Source organism: Lichenostomus cassidix, chromosome 1, assembly GCF_008360975.1.
Source record: "Lichenostomus cassidix isolate B80296 chromosome 1, HeHo_3.0, whole genome shotgun sequence".
NCBI classification, from domain to species: Eukaryota; Metazoa; Chordata; class Aves; order Passeriformes; family Meliphagidae; genus Lichenostomus; species Lichenostomus cassidix.
The window spans coordinates 25,639,483-25,662,005 of NC_139479.1; the positions used below are offsets into that span (position 1 = coordinate 25,639,483).

At 41.7% G+C, this 22,523-nt stretch overlaps 1 protein-coding gene across 2 annotated transcripts in view; it reads left to right on the plus strand.

Annotated features, from left to right (window-relative positions):
- Positions 1 to 13,290: 13,290 nt before the first annotated feature.
- The window catches only part of TMEM255B (transmembrane protein 255B), a 261,876-nt gene continuing 252,643 nt past the window's right edge, over positions 13,291 to 22,523 (plus strand). The window contains exons 1-2 of one of the 2 annotated variants that reach the window (XM_085053572.1): positions 13,291 to 13,441; positions 20,649 to 20,791. In XM_085053572.1, the coding sequence (XP_084909698.1) occupies positions 13,381 to 13,441; positions 20,649 to 20,791 (204 nt within the window). In that variant the 5' untranslated portion in view covers positions 13,291 to 13,380. The remainder of the gene's footprint in view (positions 13,442 to 20,648; positions 20,792 to 22,523) is intronic. The other variant, XR_014850258.1, reaches the window with a different exon arrangement.

Consider the following 22,523-nt stretch of genomic DNA (forward strand, 5'->3'; position numbering starts at 1 on the left):
AAAACTCCTTTTTTTCCGTGCAACTGATTCTCGCTTTGTGACCTTAGAGCTTCTTTCTTCAGTGATGCCCTTTAGAACATATAATATATTTAACTAAGGCTTTCTAAAGGAATGAGATAGTCTTAGAGCTCCTAACTGGCAACCTAAGCAACCCAGCAGTATTTGTAAATGATAGCAAAGTAATTGATAGCAGCAAGACAGACTTGGTATTCAGTTTCTCTGTCTGAAATTTCTGGCATTGCTGCACTCAGCACTTCAACTCAGAGCTGGCTGCTGCAGGGCATTTAGTGATCTAATAACCAACATAAATTTTATTTTTATGAGTATTTTCTACCTGTTTGTGTAAGATAGTTGCAGTACTTAGCTATTTGGGGCATTTTTGCTCTCCCAGAGAAGTCTTGCTCCAGTCCAGGTCTTTCTTGCTTGTTTCCCAACTTCTAGACCAGTTTCTTACATGGCAGGTGCTTGCAAGTTATTCCCCTTTCTTGATCTGTAATATGAATAGAGGGATTTATTATCTCTTTCATTTATTCCTTTACTCTGCTCCAGACTCCAAGTGATGGCCTAATCACCTTCCTGGCAAGAAGGGCTGTCTGTCTCCTAGGATTTTAAAAAATAAATGTATTTACTTCAATGACTTTGAGGCTATTCCTGTCTGGCTGTGTGGAGGGTTGGTGTGAGGGTTTTTAGAAGACAGTGACTGCATATCTGAAGCATTTCTTAAGAGTGCATTTCATAACCTGTGGCATGCACTGCTTACATTGTTGCCAGAGCCTTTGGACCACGATTCAAAATCATTGCTTTGCCTAACATCTGTGGGCTGGCAGCCACCAGTACATTTTGTATTTGCCCTGTTGAAGACAGGCAGGGCAATGATTGCCATTTGTAGCTCACAGTACCTTTGCTGTTGGGCCTGCCCAGCTATCTGAAGATTGCCACCACATGCAGGTCATGCTTGTTCAGAAACCTCATCCCCTATCAGCAGTGCCTGTAGGAACTGCTCCTCTTGGCCAAGGCTGGATTGAAACAAAGTCAGAGCTTCAGGAAAGAGGTGAGTAGCACTAAGATGAGTGGAGCTACCAAAATCCCCCAAACAATCTGTTGCACTCAAAGACTATAGGAAATAATTTGTGGCCTTGAGGCAGGTCAGTAGCAATTACAGAGAAGCAATGCAGAAGATGAATAGCAGATAAGGGAAGAGATGGAGCATGATCAGAAGCAGTGGTTAATAATCAGATAGAAGGTACAATTAAGAGTGACTGTTCTGCAATGCCAGGTGGAGGAGGGGAGATAATCCAATTCCAGTAACACTGCCAGAGCACCACAACGCTCTGCCTTCCATTTATTTAGACTGCAGGAGAACAGTACCAGATACATATCATCATCATAGAAAGAAGTGTTCATTTCTCTCCCATTCACTGTGCAATTAATTAAAAAGTTATCTTTTATTCATAAAGTCACCATAAAGTTGGGGCCAATTCACCTCTTGCTGAAAGTGCAGTTGCTATTTGAGGAGTCAAAACAGCAGAGCATTAATTACCATTAATTGTCTCACTCCTGCCTTTTCCTAAATCATTCCTCTCGCATTCTCTTTCCCTGCCAAGGTCTTGCCTTGGCCTCTTGTCCCATGTGACACTTGGTCCCCCATGTCTGTGTCTGCCCCTGCACATATACACCCTAAACATCTCAGAGGGTGTCCAGCCACTTGTGTTATGTGCCCTGAGCTGAAGTCCAGGTGTCCCCCTTTGGCCAGGGTTCAAAAGTTGTTAGAGAAACACCTCCAGAAAACGCTTGCAGGCAGCACAACTGCTTCAGCTACGTATCCAGAGAAGAAAATCAAAATTTAAACCCCTTGAATAAGCAGCACCAGGTTAAGATTTTCATGTCCTATTTCCTTTCTTTCCATTTGTGTTTCTCCTTGGGTTTAGGCTTTCTAAAGCAGACTCTGGTCCTTCTTTTATCCTCAAATGAGAAACCAGTGCATGCTGTGCTGCACATATAGCACATAATAACAGAATCGCAGAATAACAGAATAAACTGGGTTGGAAAAGACCTTTAACATCATCAAGTCTAACCTCTGACCTAACATTACCTTATCAGCTAAACCAGGGCACTGAGTGCCTCATCAAATCTTATTTTAAACACGTCCTGGGACAGTGATTCAATCATCTCCCTGAGCAGCTCATTCTAAAGCCAAACCACTCTTTCTGTGAAGAATTTTTTCCCAATATCTAGTCTAAACTTCCCCTGGCTCATCTTGAGGCTGTGTCCCCTCGTCCTGTCACTGGTCACCTGGGAGAAGAGACTGACCCTTCCCTGGCTACAACCTCTTTTCAAGTAGTTGAAAAGAGTGACAACAAACCGGGTGACTCAGCCTGTCCCCTGAGTCTGGCACTAAAGGCTGTTCACTATTCTTGGTCACTCTCTTCTCAACACACTCTAATATTTCTCCTCTCTTGTACTACCAATGAATGGAAATGGGACTGAGTTTCTGCCCAGAAATGCTTGTGCCAGAGACATACTCCCAAGGCATCCAGGAGAGAGAAGCTCTTATATTTCTGTATCCCACCACAGCCAAGGGCTATTGAGGGCCTGGATCAATGATGTGCCTGCTGTTAATAGTGAATACAAACCGTGGTTCTGTGACTCTCAGATATCTGCTGCTACTAGGTAAATATATGATTTGAGGAAATAATTGCCAGCAGCTTGCAGAGAGGTTTTCCTATATGCTGATATTAAATAATTTTCACCTTAATATCACAGTTTATGAGTGACTTCTGTTGGTATTTCAGCTGAGTTATCTCTGAGTGCACTCAAGAAACCTGTGTTCAGTCTGAGCCCTGAACACCATCAATACCACCCTTGTTTTATTCTGACCTGTGTGAAGTTCTGGTTTCCAAAGGTTTAGGCTTACGCCATTTCATTTTGCTAACCTGAAATGTGCCAAATTCTGACATCAGGTATAAAAGTTTTAGTATAGAGAAAGGGCCTGAATCAAAATCTTGAATTATCCTTAGTGTACTGTTAGAGTAGAGAGCCCTTGGAACTGATGCCACTTTCCTCATGCATGCCATCACATTTAGCAGGAATTTGGATGCAAAGGAAATTAAAAATAAAAGCCGACTTGGTTAAGGACATAAATGTTCTTGAGTCACTAAACAGTGATGTTGCAAATGTACATCTTCAGCCTATGCTCAGGAAGCCCTCCAGGGACAAGAGCAAAGTGAATCAGTAAACTTGGTTATTTATAAAGGAGTTGTGCTGACAGAAGAATGCCTTTACTTGAAAGAACCTAAATCAAAATTTAACAGTGAAATGAAGGCCCTTTTGAAAGTTTTATGAAGGGACAAAGCAGTAAGAACCTATTACACTTGAAATAAACTGGTATATATTGACAGCTGTAATCACATCTACAGACTCATTTGGACCTTGGTGTAAGTATTATTTGGAATGAAAGACAAATATAACATGTGGAGATCTGGCTATTCAAATGCAGAAAGCAGCTATTTTTAACTAGGTTCTGTCCCCTTTCTATCTCATGCAACCCAACAGATGCAGGGAACCAAAAAACTGCACCCTTCCCCAAAGCCATAGCTCTTTGTTTGTAAATATTGACACAATTCAGTTGAACTCAATGATCTTAGTGGTCTTTTCCAACCTAAATGATTCCATTATTCTAATTCAGAATTCAAGCTTACAGTTTCAAGATCTGCTGGTTTGTTCTTCTTCATTACTTCTCAATGTGTATCTTTTGTTACATGTTCAAAACTTTTGTGTGGGTGAGGCTTTTGCTTGCACAGGTGCTCAAGAAATGGCTATTCTCTGAATCAACTCACATATTGATGAGCAAACAATAACATATGGGGTATGTCCAATTGTTAGTCTTAAAAGTTTTAGATGAATGTTCACAGACAAGAAGAAGAGAAAAACAACAAACAGATCAAGTGAATGGCTTATTTCTCATATGAAATTGTATCCTTAGGATTAATTATGGCAACAAATATATGTGTGGAGCTTAAGATGAATTCACGAAGAAAAAGTCAAAGTAAATTCAAAGTTTTACGATTAGGTGCAAATAGAAGTAGTATTTGCTCTGAGGCCAGCTAAGGACTTTGGTGTGGCTCATGTTTTTATGAATCCAACAACATATTTTAATGGGCCATGGGAGCATGCCTGTACACATATTTAAATAAAAATAGATATGCCTATATAAGGGAGTTATGGCAGTGTGACAGTTTTAGCTGTGTGGAGTTACATTTCATTCTCCAGGCAATTTTAAAGCCTCATCTGCACCCTGCCCCACTTTTCAGTATTCTCTGGGCCCAATGTGCACTCTATAAACTCCTGACACTTTCAAACTGCTGCTGCACAGAGGATGAACAAGTGAAGCTCTCCCATTAGCATCAGCTCTCAGCAAATATTCCCTTCCCAAAGATGGAATTTTCACTGACTCCATCTCCACAATGCTTGTCTGCCTGTCCTCACACCCTTCCCCATCCCTGCCAGTGACTTAGGCAGCAAGGCAATATTATCCTTTCCTTGAAATCACAACATGCAACAAAGCCAGCCAATGGTTGGCCAGCTTTGGTTGGACTGCGGACTTTGTGCAAATGGAAATGGAGATTCCCACCTTTAGAGCTGGTCTTCTGACAGATGGCACAGCTCCTAACATCAAGGTACTACTGCTTGTGGAAAAGCAGCTATAAATAATTGTCAGAGAAGTCAGAAACTTACCAGTTAGCTTCACATTCTCTTTTGAGTCTGGTACCTCCATAGTAAGGCAGATGCCACTGTGGTAAGGCAGTGAAAACTGTCAGTAGCATAGTTTAAGTTTCTTGGGAAAGAAATACCTCTAGAAGTTTTTCTACCACCACCTGCTGTATATACCATGCCATTTAGACAGTGCTGGCAGATGGTATATGCTCTGGATGACCTGTCTGGATGCCTTCAGGCCTCTGCCATATACCACTAGCTCAGGCATTTGCCCAGTCATGCTACTAAAACCTTATTACTTCAAACAGTCATCTCTGTACAGATTGCAAAAATAAAAGCTTATAAGATTAGAGGACCCAATTCTGCACTGAGCTGTGTTGAAAGGGCATTTATGTATTTTAGACACCCCCTGAAGGCCATTGGCCAGCTTGAAGTCAGAAGAATTTGCCACTTGGTTTGAGGGATCTGCCTTCCCCACAGTACAGTAGAGTTGCTGGGGGCTGTCCATGGAGGTCAAGGGGATGAACTCCAGGGCAGGATGTTAAGCAGATGCCTACTAGGTTGCTGTATCAAGGGTTTTCAGTATCTATTTCAATGGCCTCACTGAAGACAAAAATAATTTAGAAAATAACACTTTCAGATGTGCCCTGAAAAATATATATAAAAAGTCAAGATGATACAGAATTGTGTGATAAGAGATAATTTGTTTTATCAACTCAGTTTCACAGAAGACGGGAAGATACAGCAAAACATAACAATAAAGACATACTGCTGACATGACATAACAGTTATTTTTGAGAACTGGATAATATCCAGGTAGTTCTTGGAAAAGGAAAGATATGTGAATATTAGCACAAATAAATATTCCATGTTGTATTCTTATTGGAAGTGTGTATTCTTATTGGAAGTGGCCAGCATATTTTTCTAAAAGTTCCTTACATTATTTGCACAACAAATCCATTAGCAGAAAAGGAAAAGATGTTTGAAGATGACTTATGAAAAATATTAGCTTTATTGTAGCTTTATTTTCCTCATCAACATAGACAAAATCCCAATTTGCAGATAAACAATCACAGTCTAGTAGATCCTCAGGAAAAAAGGCCAGAAATCTGTGAATCATCTGTTGCTGTTGCATTTATGCTGGAACCAAGCAGATGCAGTGGTTACGGGTATCAAGATGGGAAATAACGTCTTGATCAAAATCAGGAAGGACCTGTAAGGGACCTTGGAGGAAAACCCGTTATGGCTACTTAGCACCTTCAGTCCACACTTGTTCATATGAACAGTGACATGAGTGGACAAAGTTAGTGCAATATCAGATGTAAACCATCATACATAGTCTGTGAGGCAAAAGTAATATCTCATTTATCATTGTATCTGCTTACTGTGAACAGTCATCCAGTCATCTCATCTCCAAATACAATCTATTTTTTTCTTTAGGAGACTGTGAAATCAAGCATGATGTTGGGCTCCATTTGCACATTTATCTTCAGAGGAGTTTCAGCCTCCACAATTTCACCTCTCACTCTACTTTTCCCCCACCTATATTTCAGTGACCTTTTTTCAGTGACACCGGAAAAGCACGATAGAGAGACTGATTTCCTTCTCTCATTCCGTTCCTCTTATGTATCTACTTTCATATGTGCATAGGCAAAGAAAATGTCTCTTGTTTTGCTACCCAATGCTGTAGTTTTGTTTGCTGGGGAGGAATAGTACAGCTGATTTAAAGGGGGCTCTCTTCAGTGGCTGAACTCGGAGAGTCCACAGCTCCTCCTTATCCATGGCATTTTGTCACATTTTGAGCAGGCCAGTCATGCTCCCACTCCCCTGTGCAGGGCTTTTTTCCAGGGTAGCAAGAAGTTCTCCATGGAGACCAAGCAATATTGAAGAGCTATGATTTAGTCCTACTCATTCAGGAGCACCCTCTTCTCCTCTGCACAAAATATATCTGATGACCTAAGGGCTCCATCGGTGGGAGTCCACAGACAGGAAAGGGGACTTATTACTGGGGATGCAAGCCTTGCAAATACCAGTCTAACTTATAGTCATTTTTAATCCAGTCTCAACATCTGTTCGTGGCTTTAATCTTCTCACCTTAGAGAGGTTTCTCTTGGTTTCTCGTGTGTGCTGCCTGGTCCTGTTGAAAATACTGTTTTTGTGGTCTAACCACACAAGGCACAGGGACCCTGCTGAAGTGACAGCTTTGAGGTCAGGAAAAACGTCTATGACTGACACCCAAAGGAAACAAAAAAATTAGAGGCAGAAGAAACATAAAAGTGATAAATGCTTCCTCGACTGAGTTTATTGCTATTATTAGTATCAACATATGATAATTTCACAGAATACTTTGGACAATGAGGTTGACAGGAAATAGAGAAAGACATGTAACATGTTCCCCTTAACCACTTTGAGTATGAGGGCCTCAGAGCTGTAAAAAATGGGGATGGCAGGGAAGAAAAACACTATTAAAAATCTCCACATGAAGGTTTCTGCTTTGCATTTTTTCCTTTGTGGAACACTTTGGGCTGCAGTGGCTCTGCATCTTTTGTCCTCTTCTTGGATGTCTAAACATCCATGGCAGCAAGCCACAGTCCATCTCCTGGGCAGTTAAACCTCCTTGGCAGCAAGTCATGGTCTACCAGCTGCTTTTAACTCTTTTTTCTTTACTGACAACATAGCATTTTACAAAACAAAGTACATGTAAGACTCTAAACTGCTGCTAAAAGTGTCTTGGCCCTGAGGGTAGAGAATGCATTTTAAAACCTGTCACCTTTTTTAATTTCAACCCTACATCTCCTCTTTATCTCCACAAGCAGCCCATGTCACCATATGCACCATTAATTCTGGTACTTTCAAATCAAGCAGAAGAAATAAACCAGGCTGCAGCCCTTCCTTTGTGTTGCCATAATGAACCAAGCTAGGCATTGGGAAGACACAGTGCTGACATTTTAACTTTTAAATGAAGAATTTCTTACCCACAGAGGTATCAATAGGGAACGGAGGATTGTCATTACTTTTAAAAGTAAAGGTCAAATTCTCAGCTGTTTTTGAGCCAGCGTGGGTACAGCCACAATTGGGATGGTGTAAAGGTGACTCTTCCAGGGCTGAAGGTGCAGCTGAGCTGGAGGATTGGTTGTTGTAAGTCACTGTTCTAGCTGAACAACCTTGACTCTGACACTCAGAACCCACCTGCTGTTTGCATATCCTGTCCTGTCTCCAGCTAAATTCCAGTTTTTCATCCCATTCACTGCCTTTTTGTGACAAGTAGCCCAGAATCCTCATCCCCCCAGCACCACACAATGTCCTGCAGGAGGACCCAGTCTCCAAGTCAGGTTTTATGTCTTCCTTTTCTTACACCTTCACAACTTTTTAAATCCTAAACACAAGCTTTTAAAAATTGGCAAGCTACTTCTCTCATGTGTGAAAGAAATGCTGCAGTTATGATCTTTTCAACGGATGTGAGTGCTGGGAAAATGCTGAAACACTGGACTACAGTAAGAGCCTGCCATCTTATTCCCCTCTCAGTAAGCAGGTGGCTTCTAAGCACCTCTCTCAAGAGGGAGAAAGAGAGTCACTCGACAAGGGATACCTCTCCTTGTCTGGTAGATTTTCTTCTAGAAAAAGCTTCAAAGGTTGACCCACTTGTCCCTGCTCACCCTCTGCCGCTTCTCTCATCTTCTCAGCTGAGCCACACTTCCACATTCTACAGACTTCGCTCTTCTCCTTACCAAGGCATTTTTGATTCAGTGGAAACTGCAGTGCATGTCAGAATATGGCTCTAATTCCATATTTCATTGCCCAGAGTTTATGAAGAGTACGGTGAGTTCTTGAAGTTAAAGGAGTACATCAGTAAAACAATTAGGAGATCAGTTTGACAAATGTTTCAGTACATTACAGCTCTTGAGGGGTTGTCAGTGTGGAACTTGGCTCTTGACTCTCCTCATCTTCCATTAAACGTGTAAAACTGCCTGTCAAGGGAAAGGAGAACTTTGTAAGTGAGACTTTAAAGCTCAACCAAGCAAAGCTGCTTAGAATATACAGAGGAAACAACCTTGACTGGATGGGACAAGAGAGGTGCAAGTAGCTCTTTTCCCTCACTGAGACTGTAGCAGACATTGTCCTTGACTTTGTGTCATTACAGCAGACACGGATGAAGGGCACCTGACCAAATTAGGCACCAACTCATACGAGGAAATGTACAGGGTGTCTCACTTACTTCTGGGCTTTAAAAAACTCAATAATCTGAAGGGATAGTATAATTCACTGTGCTATTAAAAGAATTTTTTAAGGTGCTTCAAGATGGAAAGAATAATTAATCAAACTTTATGTTAACTATTTAGAAGTGTAATTGAAATTATGCCTGTTATAAAAATTTCATTACTACATCTGCATTCCAGATTGATATATTATTTTGGTGATGGCATCGTTTTAAAATTTAAGAGGCATTTTCGAGAGGAATTTCCTTATGCATTCCGAAAATCGATGATCTGTTCCTGGTTGGACTGGTATAATTATCTCTAGAGACATTTTTACTTATATACAAGTTAATGTAACTATTCACAACACCAACTAAGTTTTTTGGGGTTTTTCTTCAGTCATGCTTCTGACATGTTATTGTTGGTACCCTTCAAACACAGCTTTATTGATCACATTGCAGAGGTACATATGCAGCTTATATAAATTTAGGCTCTATCAGTATAACAATATTTCAAAACCAGGTATTTCTCTGAAACTACTTGTTTTACTTCAGTTTTTTTTGTTGTCTTGATATGGTTATGAGTTATAGCATAAGAATGGTCTCCAGTACATTATCCACACAATTTTTTATTATCTAGCTTTATTTACAAATAACACAATGTCTTTTTGTGTCATGTAGCAATGGTTTGCTTGTTGTTTTGTTGTGTTTTTGTAGGGGCAATGTACCTTTCCTCAGGTACCTTCTCCTATGACTTTAAATATACCTGACATTTAGCTTGACTTTTATCTTGCTCTTTTCAGTTTGCTTCTTGTTCCCATTGGGGTATCCCTCATCTTCACAGAGCACACATGGAGCTCCTTGTCACAACATGTTGTAAATGCTAAAAGTTTACAGAGCTCAAAAGCTGACTGCAGAAATTAGTGGGGGAAAAGTCTACTGAAGGCAATTAAAGAATTTAATCCTGCTTGTGACAGATATATACCATGAGTGAATTTGTCATTCACTTATTCCCAATGCCTCTGAACAATGCTGTAAATAGCTGTACCTTTCCACGTCCCTTTCAAAGAAGTCAGACAGAATCTTTTAAATCTTGTGCTAATAAAACACACCCTGGATACTGACTAGCACCAGGAAGCAGAATGTTTGAAGTGAATTGCCCAGAAATTGTCCTTTAATAGCCATATTTAAGTCAAATATTCAGCGGCCATTTATCTCAACCTCAAAGCTACTTCTGTTGTTCCTTTCACTTCTTATGTGATTCCTTTATACTGCCCAGCTGAACTAAGGCAATGTACCTCTCAAGGGATTGTATCAGTAACCACACCAAGAAATACTATTTATAAATTATGAACTGAGGAAATCAACTTGCCTCGTTGTCATGACCCTCTGTGACTGGGCAAGCCAACTTATTAAGCATCCTGAGTTTGGCTTCAGCAATGACTGGCTTACCTTTCTGCTGGATGTTCCAAAAATGAGAGGAGGAGACAGTCCCAGACTTTTTGAGGAATACAATAGCAGTCTGAGTACTAATTGAGCTAATTAGCAATATTACATAACATACCCAGAACACACCTGTATAGCAGTATTCTCATTGATATCATGCAGTGACACATAGAAGCCTCCACAAATTCCCTGAAGTGGTGGGACTCCACTATAATAAAAGCTCTCATTGTTAGTTTTAAAGTGTGTAAGCTCCATTTCAACACAATCTAACATGTTAGTGTGCTTCTGCTCCCACTGGCTTCCGTAACAGTGATAGCAGTAACAGAGTTGTGCCTGCCATCTTTGTGATGGTCACACCTCATAACCACACATACACTCCTTAAACCCAACAGCATCAGTGATCTTGCCTCCAGACTGGTCCCTGAGGTGCACCTCAGATGGCCTGCCAGTATCCTGGCTTCCTGTTTGCAATTCCTGTAACTGGTATTGACCCACACTTGCAGCTGTCCACTCCATGTAAAGACTTTTTCTCTGAAGGACTCTATTAATGTGTAGAAATCCAGAGAGATTTGCTTCACTGCAATGGTGTTGCCTCAGGGATCACTTACCTTATCAAACATCTTGGTAGTCAGACATGATCTATCTCTGATGAACCATAATGTAGCTGAACCCATTTCTCACTTACCTCTAAGAATTTTCTCAGTCAAATTAACAGGGCATGGAGTTGCTGTTCCTCTCATTCCCTCTGCCTTTTTAGAAGACAGGTTCTAGCCTCCAATAGTCTCCAATAATAGCACTTCCCCCCCAACTTTGTTGATTTATCAAAATGTTCCTCAGGACTTGACAAGATACATACCAATTTTTTCAGCACTTGGGGTGAAATTTTCCTGGGCCTGTCACAAGAAACAGTCTAACTTATGCTTCCACTTCACATCTGCTAATGTTATCTTTTACATTATCTTGCTTACTTTATGCTCTCTGCAAATACCCTCACCTTAATGTTTTCTTTTCATTGAAAATGGAGGCAATGTATTTATTCAATATTTGGAGCAGCCTTCATCTCATCCCTGGCATTTAGCCACCATATATCTTGCTTCTTTGAATCACTTTTATTTATACAGTTTAAGAATTCTTTGTTATTTGTTATCCTTTTCCTTGAAACATCTGGTTCAGCTAGATTTTTATTCATTCTTTCTATCTCCTGCAGTTTTTAACCCTGCAAACTGTACCTCTCCTATTTCCTGTAGGTTCATTCACTGTCAGGTAGTTACTTATCCACTAGCTCTACAATTGTTCTTGACCTATTCCAACCTCTTTTATGGATGAAAGTGCTACACAGGATTTTCCATTTTGTACTTAAAGTAAGTCCATGATTCTTCCATGCTTAAATGATTGAGTTTTTAGATCCATGCAGCCTCACTCATCATTTTTCATAGTTTCTTGATGTTTGCCCTCTGATATCCAGGACTGCAGGACCAGATCTATTTTTGGTTCTCATGAAGTTTGCAGTAAAAAGTGTTAGTCATTCATCAAAGGTTATTTTCTGTAATGAAATTATTTTTGAAGGATTTATAATATCCTTATATTTTGCTGAAAAGAATTATAGAACATCTTCCATTTAGGCTCCTGAATCTGATCAGTGGCTGCTGGTAAATAAAAAGTTTATTGCCCATCACACCTGGTAATACATGCTGCATATGGTCTTTGTCTTGCAGCTGTCTAGGGAATTGAAGCCTTCCCCAACCCTTGCTGTTATTTACTGTTGATGAAAACATCTATCCATAGCCATTCCTGAATTAGAGAGTCTTTATCAGATCTGAGGGCATTTGTATCATTCTTATCCACTACCACTTTCAAATAATTTTCTTATTTGTCCCATCACCATCTCTGTTTTCTCAATCTATTGCTTCATTAACTCCTATTAAAAACTAGTTATTCATGGTACAAATACTACCTCTATCCTGTTTTTTCTCCTTTCTTCAACCTCTTCAGGTTAGAGGATGCAAAGAGAAAAAAGTGGCTTTGTGGTTGGCCTTAGCTCCTGGCATACTTATCTCCATAGACAACAGGGGTAGTACACGAGAAAATTGTCTCTTTCCATCAAACCGTTTCCCAGGGAAATCAACCAAATACTGAAGAACTTATATATATATAATACACAAACATTTAGAAGTTGGAACAAGAAAAATGAGAGTGTAAAGTAGAGTTGTGCTTGTTGCAAGTGGGAGAACACAACATAAGCAAAACACTTGGCACCCTATCAAAAACATTTTCCACGAGAAAAATTTATTACGTTCTCTGCTATGGGGAAGTCAGGCAAAAGGAACAGCAGACACCAAAGCAGCACAGTGCCTTTGGCTATTCCTTCTCAGTTGTTGCTAGACTCTTTCAGACAGAAGTCACACAACCCTGCAGTCAGTGGCACTAGAAGCAACAGCTGGCAGTTCCGGGGAAGCAGAAGGACAAGAGTCAGAATCTGCAGAGGGAATAAAAACCGAGACAGTGAGGTTGAGAAATTGATAGACACCATGTAAGAAAAACAACAGCCCTGCATTATCTCTTGACTATTGAAGTTTCTTGTCTTAGCCTTCGCCTGCCTTAACCTATATCTCTGAGATGCCTGCTTTTGCCATTTAATTAGTATTTCTGGTTGCTGTGGTATTTTATTCCTGATTCTCATATATGAATATATATTTTTTTAAGGGAAGAAGAGAGCCGAAAGGAAAGTTTGACAGTTCTGATCTCTACCAGGTGTCAAATTGGCCAAGAAGAAACTCAGAAGTGACGCCAAGCCTGGGGCACGGGTAGGACACATAACGAGTTAAGTAGCCGATGGTCGCGCAAGTAAAGACCCCGTCGGTGCTCTGGGAGCGGCGGGGAGCGGGGCAGGTCCGGCTGGGCTGCCGGTCCCCCGGGGGGCATTGCCGCTCGCCCCGCCCAGCCCCGCCGCGCCCCGGGGCGGACCTGCCGCACCCGCGGGCAGCGCGGCCGCAGCGCAGCCGAGCGGGGCGAGGCGCCCGCGGGAGATGATGGTCCCGCCGCCAGCCCCCGCCGTGTCGGGCCCGCTGGCCGTGCTGGACCCCACAGGTGAGCCCAGACCTGCCCGGCCGGCTGCGGGAGCCCCGGCGATGCGGCGGGGGAGAGCGGCGGCGGGGCTGGGCTGCCCCGGGGCTGCTCCAGGCAGCGGGACGGGAGGGCGCGGGGGAAGCTGTGCCCGGGAGCTGTGCCCGCACTGTGCCCGAGGGCTGTGCCCGCACTGTGCCCGAGGGCTGTGCCCGCACAGTGCCCGCACTGTGCCCGAGGGCTGTGCCCGCACTGTGCCCGAGGGCTGTGCCCGCACTGTGCCCGAGGGCTGTGCCCGGGGGCTGTGCCCGGACTGTGCCCGAGGGCTGTGCCTGCACTGTGCCCGGACTGTGCCCCTCGGAGTGGCGGCGCGGGGATGCTCAGCCCGAGGTTGCCGGTGCGGTGAGCGCTGCCGCTCGTCCTCCGGCTCGCTGGAGTGTTTAAAAACACCGGCTCTTCTTCAGAGCTTTCAGCCGCGCTCGGTGAATGCCTGTGCTGGAGGTTTATCATCCGGAGGAATAGCTTGGTACGCCCGCGGATAGGAAGTTAATGCGGGAGACATGGTGCTGTGCTCGCTGGCCACGGCCGGTGGCTGCGCTGGAGCAGGCGGAGGTGCCCGCAGGTGCGGGGCGGGCTGGGGACAGGTGCTGGGTTAGCTCCCTTCCTCCTGTTTCTCTAACTGAATGGTGAGCTGCTTGTGTTTACAGCTACATCCTGAAATACAAACACATAGGCGAGAGAAAGGTCAAGTATTTCATTATTCCACCGGAATTTGTTAAACTTTAGAAAATAGAGAACTTATTGCTAGGAATTACTCTATGTAGCATTTGAAAGGATAAGCAGAGACTTTGCTATCCACTCAAAGATCTTAACAGCTGGATAAAAAAATGTATCAGATCTTAATTTTTGTCTTAAACTTGGAAGGAAAATTATGTTGGTGTGGAAGATATTCTGTAACTTAGAAACGTTTTCACGTAGTCATCAGAAAAAGAAGAATCTGTATGCTATCTTTAAACTACTGATTATCTGCTCATTAAATTATTTATTGGTGAAACAATTGCTGCCAAAACAATGAGGTCATAGTGATACTGCATGGTATCATTTACTATAGCTATACTATAGCATATAAGGGCTTGTGGGATTGCTTTTTCATTTTGTTCAGTATGGATATTTTGTAGTAGAATTGTAAACTGTTTCCCATGGTCTTGAATATATAATGCTCTTCTGGAATCTTACTCGACAAATTAATAATAAAAGCAGGAGATGGGCCTGATAAAAGCTGCTGTCTTGTGGCTTGAAATGAATGCTGTTGCATCTAGTTTAATTAGTTCAGCACTCTGGACAAGTCAAGCATTTAATCAGAAAAGGGAAAGTAATCACCAATAGCAGGTGTGAGTATCTCTTTTAAGTATCTCAATCCGTCACATTTAATTTTGGGAGGCAATATAGGATTAATTCAATTTCACTGGCATGAAACAGTTTTTAAAATACTCTAAACTGTGGTTGAGAGAGAGATGGCACTGAAGTAAGCATTGCAGTAATTAAAAATATATAATTTAGCTCCAAAGGTCTCCTAAAAATTTTCTCAATAGCAGCAAAACAGCAGATACCTTTGATACTAAAGTCTGCCTATGATGAATTTCCACTTAAATTATCTTATTCTGTGTGCTTAATGCCACTCTCCGAAACATGTCACAATTTTTGGTAGTATTCATTATGTAACAAAAATGCACTCTTTTTTCCTATTACAGAAGTTTCCTTCTTTTTCTTACAGTAAGATGCTAATATACATAGGGCTGGGGCATTATTTGAAAGAAGTGTTTCCATTTAGATCACCTCAACTAGATCAAAGAAGAAGATATGGAATTATGTAATGTTAATATTCAGCAAATGTGACTGTAATCCCAGCTAACTGCTACATCCTACAGCAACTTTTCTCCTTGCCAAAAATCATGCCACACTTTTTAACCAGGTTTATCATATCTGAAGATAGATTTTAAAAGAACTAGTAAAGCTGGCAAAGTATAGTTTCCTTGGTCTAAATGTAGACTTTTTTAGTTCATTTGCAGATCATATGCAAGTTTTCCAAGGTGGAAAGAAGGTGTTTCATTCTATTCTTTCTTGCCCTTGGCCCCTGGACACAGTCTCTACCATGGACATGTTTCATCATTAATTAGTTAATTCTCCTTTTAAACTCACTCTTTGCTTTGTTCAAATACAGACTCTACTGTTCATCATTATATCCACCACTTTGCAAGTTCATATATACCCTCCCCACAAAACCATTCACTTTTCCGTAGTCTTCCTACAGATTTAACCCCCACCCATTGCAAACAGAGCGTTGTAAATATAATTTTGTTTTCTGTAGCTAATGAATGGACAGAAGTTTTTTCTGAGTGCAGCAGAGTGTGGTCTTCAGTGGGCACATTTTTGTTTTGCTCTCTGGAGGGTGATCTCCATCCTCTTCTCACAGGCCTTTCTCTGTCCCAAGGAGGCAGCAGTCTGGTGCCTCTCCTTGCCTTGGTGGCATTTTCTCTCCTTCCATCGTGGAAGCAGGGCTGAATGCCTCAAGCAGATTTTGCCTGACAGACAAAGTTTAGTGAGCAAAGCAGAGAGTGTTTCTGTGACTGTTCCTTTTTGTTCACAATTCAGGTCTGCACCAGGCAGAGCACAAGCCTGTCATGTGGAAGCTTTGTTACCTCTCTAATTTATCTGTAGTGCCTATTGCTGAAGTTAATACTGCAAAAAGCTCAGTGCCCATAACTTAGTCAATACTTCACTGGCCAAAACTGCTGAAGAATATTGCCAGTAGAAGTTAACAACATATTCACAGCCTCTACTGACCCCAGCCTCAAGTGATTGCTAATAAGGATATGACAAGGTTTCTTCCTATAAGCATGGGTTTTGGTACGCTAAATATAAGGATTTTAAGTTATAACTAAATTGCATTATGGTCCAGACTAGAAGTTTAATAATATTCATACTGAATCATTGTTAAAGAAGTTAAAGGTAATAAATGTCAAAATTACTCTGAGAGTTCCTTCAGTACTAAGAAATTGGAAAGTGAATAGCCTCCATTAACTGTTTCCTGCACTCCAGGATCATCAGTGTTTGAAGAAAATTCAGGCTACAAATATTGTCAGCAGCATTTCCTCTGCTCTTAATTTAACTGCAGTTCTTGTGCATGGCCAGCCTTTGGTCCAAGCCTTGCCACAGAGAGTGTCAGGGAAGAAGGCACACTGAGATGGAGACAGGGTTTCTGAGGGAGGTCTGGCATTGGGCTTTGGCTGGCAGGTACACTAAAAACAGAGCCAAATAAACTGCATGGCAACTGCTACAAGCAGGACTAAACAAAGGCTTGAATAATCTTGGGAGCCAACATGACTGAAATTGCAAAAGGGACCTCATAGTAGGAACCCTTTGCAGCTGTAGCTCTTTTCATCCGAAGATACTGTGCTGCTTTGCAAATATTTTGTAGGCCTCCCAGTATGCTGGTGGTTTATATGCATGTAATTACACGTATTTTGATAGAGAAAAGATTTTTATTGTTGTGATTAAAGAAAGACAAACAGCCATGATAAAAACCAATTTAGACCAGATTTCTGCCTATCCTCTCTGAGCATGTGGAAGTCTTTAAGAAGTCCTTGTGTGTGCGAGCCTCTGCTCCAGAAGGGACCTTTCTGTGCTCCAGCATGTAAGTCATCCTAAGGGTGGAGTTTGTAGCTAAGGACATGTACTTACCAGAGTTCCCAAACTGGACTAAGGAAAAGGGGAGATAGGATTGGAGATTTGCCTCTGTTTTAAGATGCAGGTGGTAAAAGATCGATGAATGTGAGGGTTGAAAGGTATTGCATACATAAATGCCTTCTGGCATGTGTAAATTTCAAAGTCAAAATGTAGTTCAGACCAAAAATTGTCCCTACAAACAATGACATCCTTTTCTGTTCTGTCTCACTAAACCCACATCAGATTTATTCCAATTACAAAGAACAACATGCTTTTCCGAAGAGATTTTCTAGCAAGCTCAGGCTGGGCAATCAAGCTCACATCTTTCATTCTTCACAACTAGAACTCAGGAGGCTGGGTTGGACCCATAGTTTATCTCCATGCAATCCGACCAACCTTTGCCACTACAGGTGCTACTTTGAGAAAAATATGGAGGCTTGGCTCCTCAGGCACTTTTCATGAAAGTGCTCAGTGGTTTCAAAAAAGCTCAGCTGAGGAGCATCTGCCCCACTGGCTTTGGGAAGGTTTGTGCTCCCATGTCCCTTCAGACTATGCCTACATTGCAGCTGCAGTTTCATATCAGTGAACATGAGCACACATACCCAACCCACTTTTGGTCTAGCTGTCTTCACTATCATAAAACCATAGAAGAATTCAAGCAGGAAAATAGAATTCAACCTCAGAAAGTTGCTATTCCAACCTTCTGCCCAAAGCTGGGTTAGCTATGAGGTTGGGCCAGGCTGCCCAGTGCTTTTTCTGCTTGAATCTTGAAAAGCTCCAAAGTTGGAGACAGCACAACTTCTTTGGGCAACCTGGTCCAAAATTTGACTGTCCTAATGTTGATTTTTTTTTTCTCCTTATACCCAGTCTGAAACACTTTTTTGTATTTCAGTTTGTCTGCTGTTTTTTCTTCCCCGCTGTGCACCATTATGAAAAGGCTGAGTCTGTTCTCTTGACAACTCAAAGGAATTGGAAGACTGCAACTAGCCCTGCCAAAAGTCATCTCCTCTCCAGACTGAGCAAGCCCTGTCTGTTCTCTTGGCCTCTTCTCAGACAGCGAGTACCTCAACCCCTGACCTTCTTTGCAGTCTTCTGTTGAATTCACTGCGGTTAATTTATGTATTTCCCTATACTGGGGGCCCAAAAATTAGTGTAATATTATGTGGTCTAAAAAGTCCTGAATAGATAGGTGTAGTTGCTCCTCTGATCTACTGATGATGCTCCTGTTAGTAGAGCCCAGGATTCTGTTGCTAGGGCACACTGCTGCTTCATGTTAAGCTCATCATCTACCAATACCCCCAAGTCCTTTCCAGCAGAGCTGCTTCTCAGCCTGGCAGTCCCTTACCTGTATCATTGCAAGGCCTTGTTCCTTCCTTTGCTCAGGACTTGGCATCCTGTTAAAAACCTTGCTAGAATTAAGGTAAACGACATCCACTGCTCCTCAAGTGCAGTCTTTTTGCCATAGTAGGCACCTGGCCTCATCAGACATTACTTGGCTCTGATAATCCATGCTGTTGCCAATTTCCTTTTCCTTCTGTGCCCAGAAATGTCTTACAAGAGGATTTACTCCACATTTTTAGTTCCAGCATCCCAGGAACCAAAGTGAGGTTGATTAGTTTATAATTCCCTGAATCAGCATTTTGGCATTTAAAAAAAAAGGTGGAGCACTTGCCTTTCTTCAGTTATTGGGGATTCCCAAATCTCTGTGACTTTTCAGAGATGATAAAGTATGGCAAGGACATCAGGTATTACTTACAATCTGGTAGATGTATTGAATGAATCCTTTTAGCATATGGGAAGGACAGCTGATTTGTGGAGCTGCACATCTGAATTCTCATTTTCTCCCTTGGTCACGTGAACTGGCTTAATTGAAAGAACTGTCTTTAACCCCACACACTGATTGCTAATGAAGAACCTCTCTGCTTCATAAGTGCCCAGTGACTCTCCATGGATTAACAGGGAATTGTCCAGCAGGGAAACAGGCTGGAGAAGAGGTGTTTGGAGAGTCTTAGGAATTATTTCTTGATCTTTAGCAGGAAGACTTTCTACATGCAGGTGAAAGAGACTTGTAAACTTAGTTGATGGTATTTGTCTTTGGAAAAGTTGCCTGTATTTCATACTAAAAGACTGGAATCATTTTGACTGGTTGTTCTACTGGAGAAATGTCAGCAAACATACAGCCTTTTTTAATAAATGCATTCTTTTACTGATTGAAATTATTTGACTTGGTTTGCAAATATCACTAATCTAGTCTGCCTTTTGAACTATAAACATTTAACTGAGATGCATGACTTTAAAATGGCCACAAAACTCAAGTGACTCATTGCAAAAGGCTTCTGCTTGCTTTTTGATTTTCCTGCATTTCCCCTGCTTTTGCTTCCAGCAATGCCTCCAGATCCTGACCCATGCAAACCTGCCTTCCCCTCTCACCTCCTCCTCCCTGATGAGGGTTCCTGACTCCAGTTTCACTGCAATGTCACTGTCCCTGCCTTCTCCCGAGGCTGGGCAGTCAGGCAGCTTCGTGAGGCCACAGAGGGAGAGACTCTGGCCCTGCTGTGGCCGTGTTGTGCTCTCTCAGGAACTCCATCCTGCCCAGGTGCAGTGTGTCACATGCATCACATAGCCCAGTGCCCCAGGGTGATCCTGCACACCCCTGCCTTGCCTTTCAAAGCCAGAACACCAAAAATGAGGCCCCCAGTTTGATTCACTTGTGTGGCTTTTATTAATTAGGGTCCTGTATTGATGGCTTTTTGAGATCAGTCCTATGTTAAGTCTGTTCTAAGGGCTGGGGCCCTGGTGTGAGTAACCTGTGGCTGCAGCTCAAATCCACCACTACAATCACAAGGTTAAGTGCTTGGAGCAGGCTGCAAGCTGGAGGTGAGCGTGCTGGTTTTCACTTTGGGTGTCTGGATCCAAATCCCAGTGATATTGAATGTATTTTGCTGAGCAGTCTCATATATCATTACCTGATAAACTCTATTACAGCTTTGCTTCAGGGATACAGATTGCTTACCCTGGTAAATATGAAAAGCACATTCATTTTCATGATAGCATGCACAGCGTCTGCTAATTTTGTTTAAAATATTCATTTTTATGCCAGGCCAGGTAGAGTCAAATTGGCATTTCACACAGGTAAGAATTTAAGGCCTTCAGGATCTGACTTACCAATGTGAACACTGCTTAATTATAAATGTTACTGAAGACAAGGCATAATTATCATTGTCACCGGCTTACAGTTCAGTTTAATAAAAAGTCATCTCATGCCTGTACCAAATGAGTGTGCATTAAGATATCCTCTAGCTAACTCTGTGGTTTTTAATTCCTTTCGTTGTCTGCCAGCAATTTTCCTTAGTGGGAGAACAACAGTGGGTTAACAGCAGAAAAGATTAAGAAAAAAAAAATTCATTATTGTGTATTTGTTCTGCCATGATTTCAATGAAAAGCTCTTCAGCTCTTTTTTTTCCTTTTTTTCCCTTTTTTTCCCCTCCCCTCTTCCTCCCCACAGGACAGTTTGCAAAAAGGAAGAAGACTTCACTTTGGTTCACAGTTGCACTGCTGGTCGTGTCTGTTTTCATACTGACCATAGGTCTGGCAGCTACCACACGAACAGAAAATGTTACTGTGGGAGGCTACTACCCAGGCATTGTTGTAAGTAAAAAACCCATTTTAGATTATTAGGTACATCCAAATAAATTATTATCAGCTGTAAGTGGGAAGCTCTGACTGACTGGAAAAAAAAAAAAGACAATTAGTCTTGTCACATTTCATAGGAGAGAGATGCTGCTTTGTTTTGATCTAGCTCTAGTGTCTTGTAAGGGAAGGGGGGGTAAATTACTTTTGTCAAATGCCCCGAAAGAGAGGCTCTTGGGGGCAGAAAAAGGTCAAGATTGCACTGCACTGCACTGCACTATGCTGAGCTCAGGGAACTCTGTGGAAACCTGTGCTAGACTCCTGCTGGTCTCCATTAAAGGAGGGTGTCTGGGTGACTGGACAGCAGGCATGGGATAGATTTGAACAACCTTTCAGAAGTTTACTACTTTGGTGGCAGAAAGAGCCACTCCACTCTTGTGTCTGTGTTCCAGGAGCTCTGCTGTGTCCATGGCTGGGAAAAGCCCACAAATGGACATGTGGAGGCTTCTCCCTAAGACCCTTTTGTGCAGGCTTGCTGCCAGTTCTCCCATACAGGATCCTGTTTCTAAAATCCTTAGTCTTGTTTTTACTTTGAGAACAGACTGCTTAAAAACGTTCTGTAGGGCACAAGGCTCGAGCTCAGCCTGTGTTGCCCTGTGGTGCCTCTGTGACTTCTTGGGAGGAGTAGCCCTGCCAGCCCCTTCCTGGTTCAACTCCCAGGCCCTTTCTGATCTCAGGAGAAGGGATAGGTCATATCCAAAAGTGTGGAAATGCCTAGAGTAAAAAACAAACAAATTGAATACCCGTGTGAGTTTTAAATATGAGGAGTATTTAAATACAGGAATCAAATAGAGAAGGGCCAAGGTAGAGGGTGCAAGGGGAAGGAAGAAACACACATGCTTAGTTAGACACTGCTTAGGTGTGTGGCTCCACTACTGCCAAAACATGTTGTAAGGTACCATTATTTCTTGCTCTCTGTGGAATGAAATGCCCAGAGACGAGGGATATGCATCTTCTAATACCATGCATACACCATTAATAATTTCTAAGTTAGAACTGTTCCTCCCAAACAAGTCCTCTTACATCTTAGTGTCATGTTGAGAAAAGGACTTTCAGAAGGATAATTTTAGGATAACGATCTATAAGGAGCAGTGTTTTAAAAATAGAACAAAAAGCAGTTCCAAGAATAAGACCTTAAAAGAATGATTTTCCCTTTCATTAACCTAAAATAGATAGATTAATACTGATAAAGGTCCCTGTCCTTCCAAAATTTGACATAAAATCTTTTGTAAGACCATATTATCTGAATTCATCCCTAGAAAGAAGTTTAATTTTTAAATTGCTATCTTTAACAAGTGTAATAAGTAATAAACCCATGTGAGCAAAACAGGTTATTTCAGCATTTAGTTTCCTGTAGGAATTACACGATGCCTATTCACTCACCTGAAAAATATAATTTTCTTAAATATTTTTTTAAATCTTGGTTTCATTAATAAATAGAGAGAAAAGCAAGACTTTATTAGAATACTATGAAAATAAAACCTTTTATTAAAAATCTTCCCTCTCAAAAGATTATTGGAGCTAAATAATTTTCGTAAAATTCCAGAATTCTTTTTGTGCACACGTGATAGGTTATTGAAGTAACTGAGAAAGAGTGATGGGTAATTGTCAGTGTAAATGTCATCAAGATATTAAATATCACAAACATTTAGCAAGAGTTAAAAGTGCTATGCAGATCCTCCGTGGTATC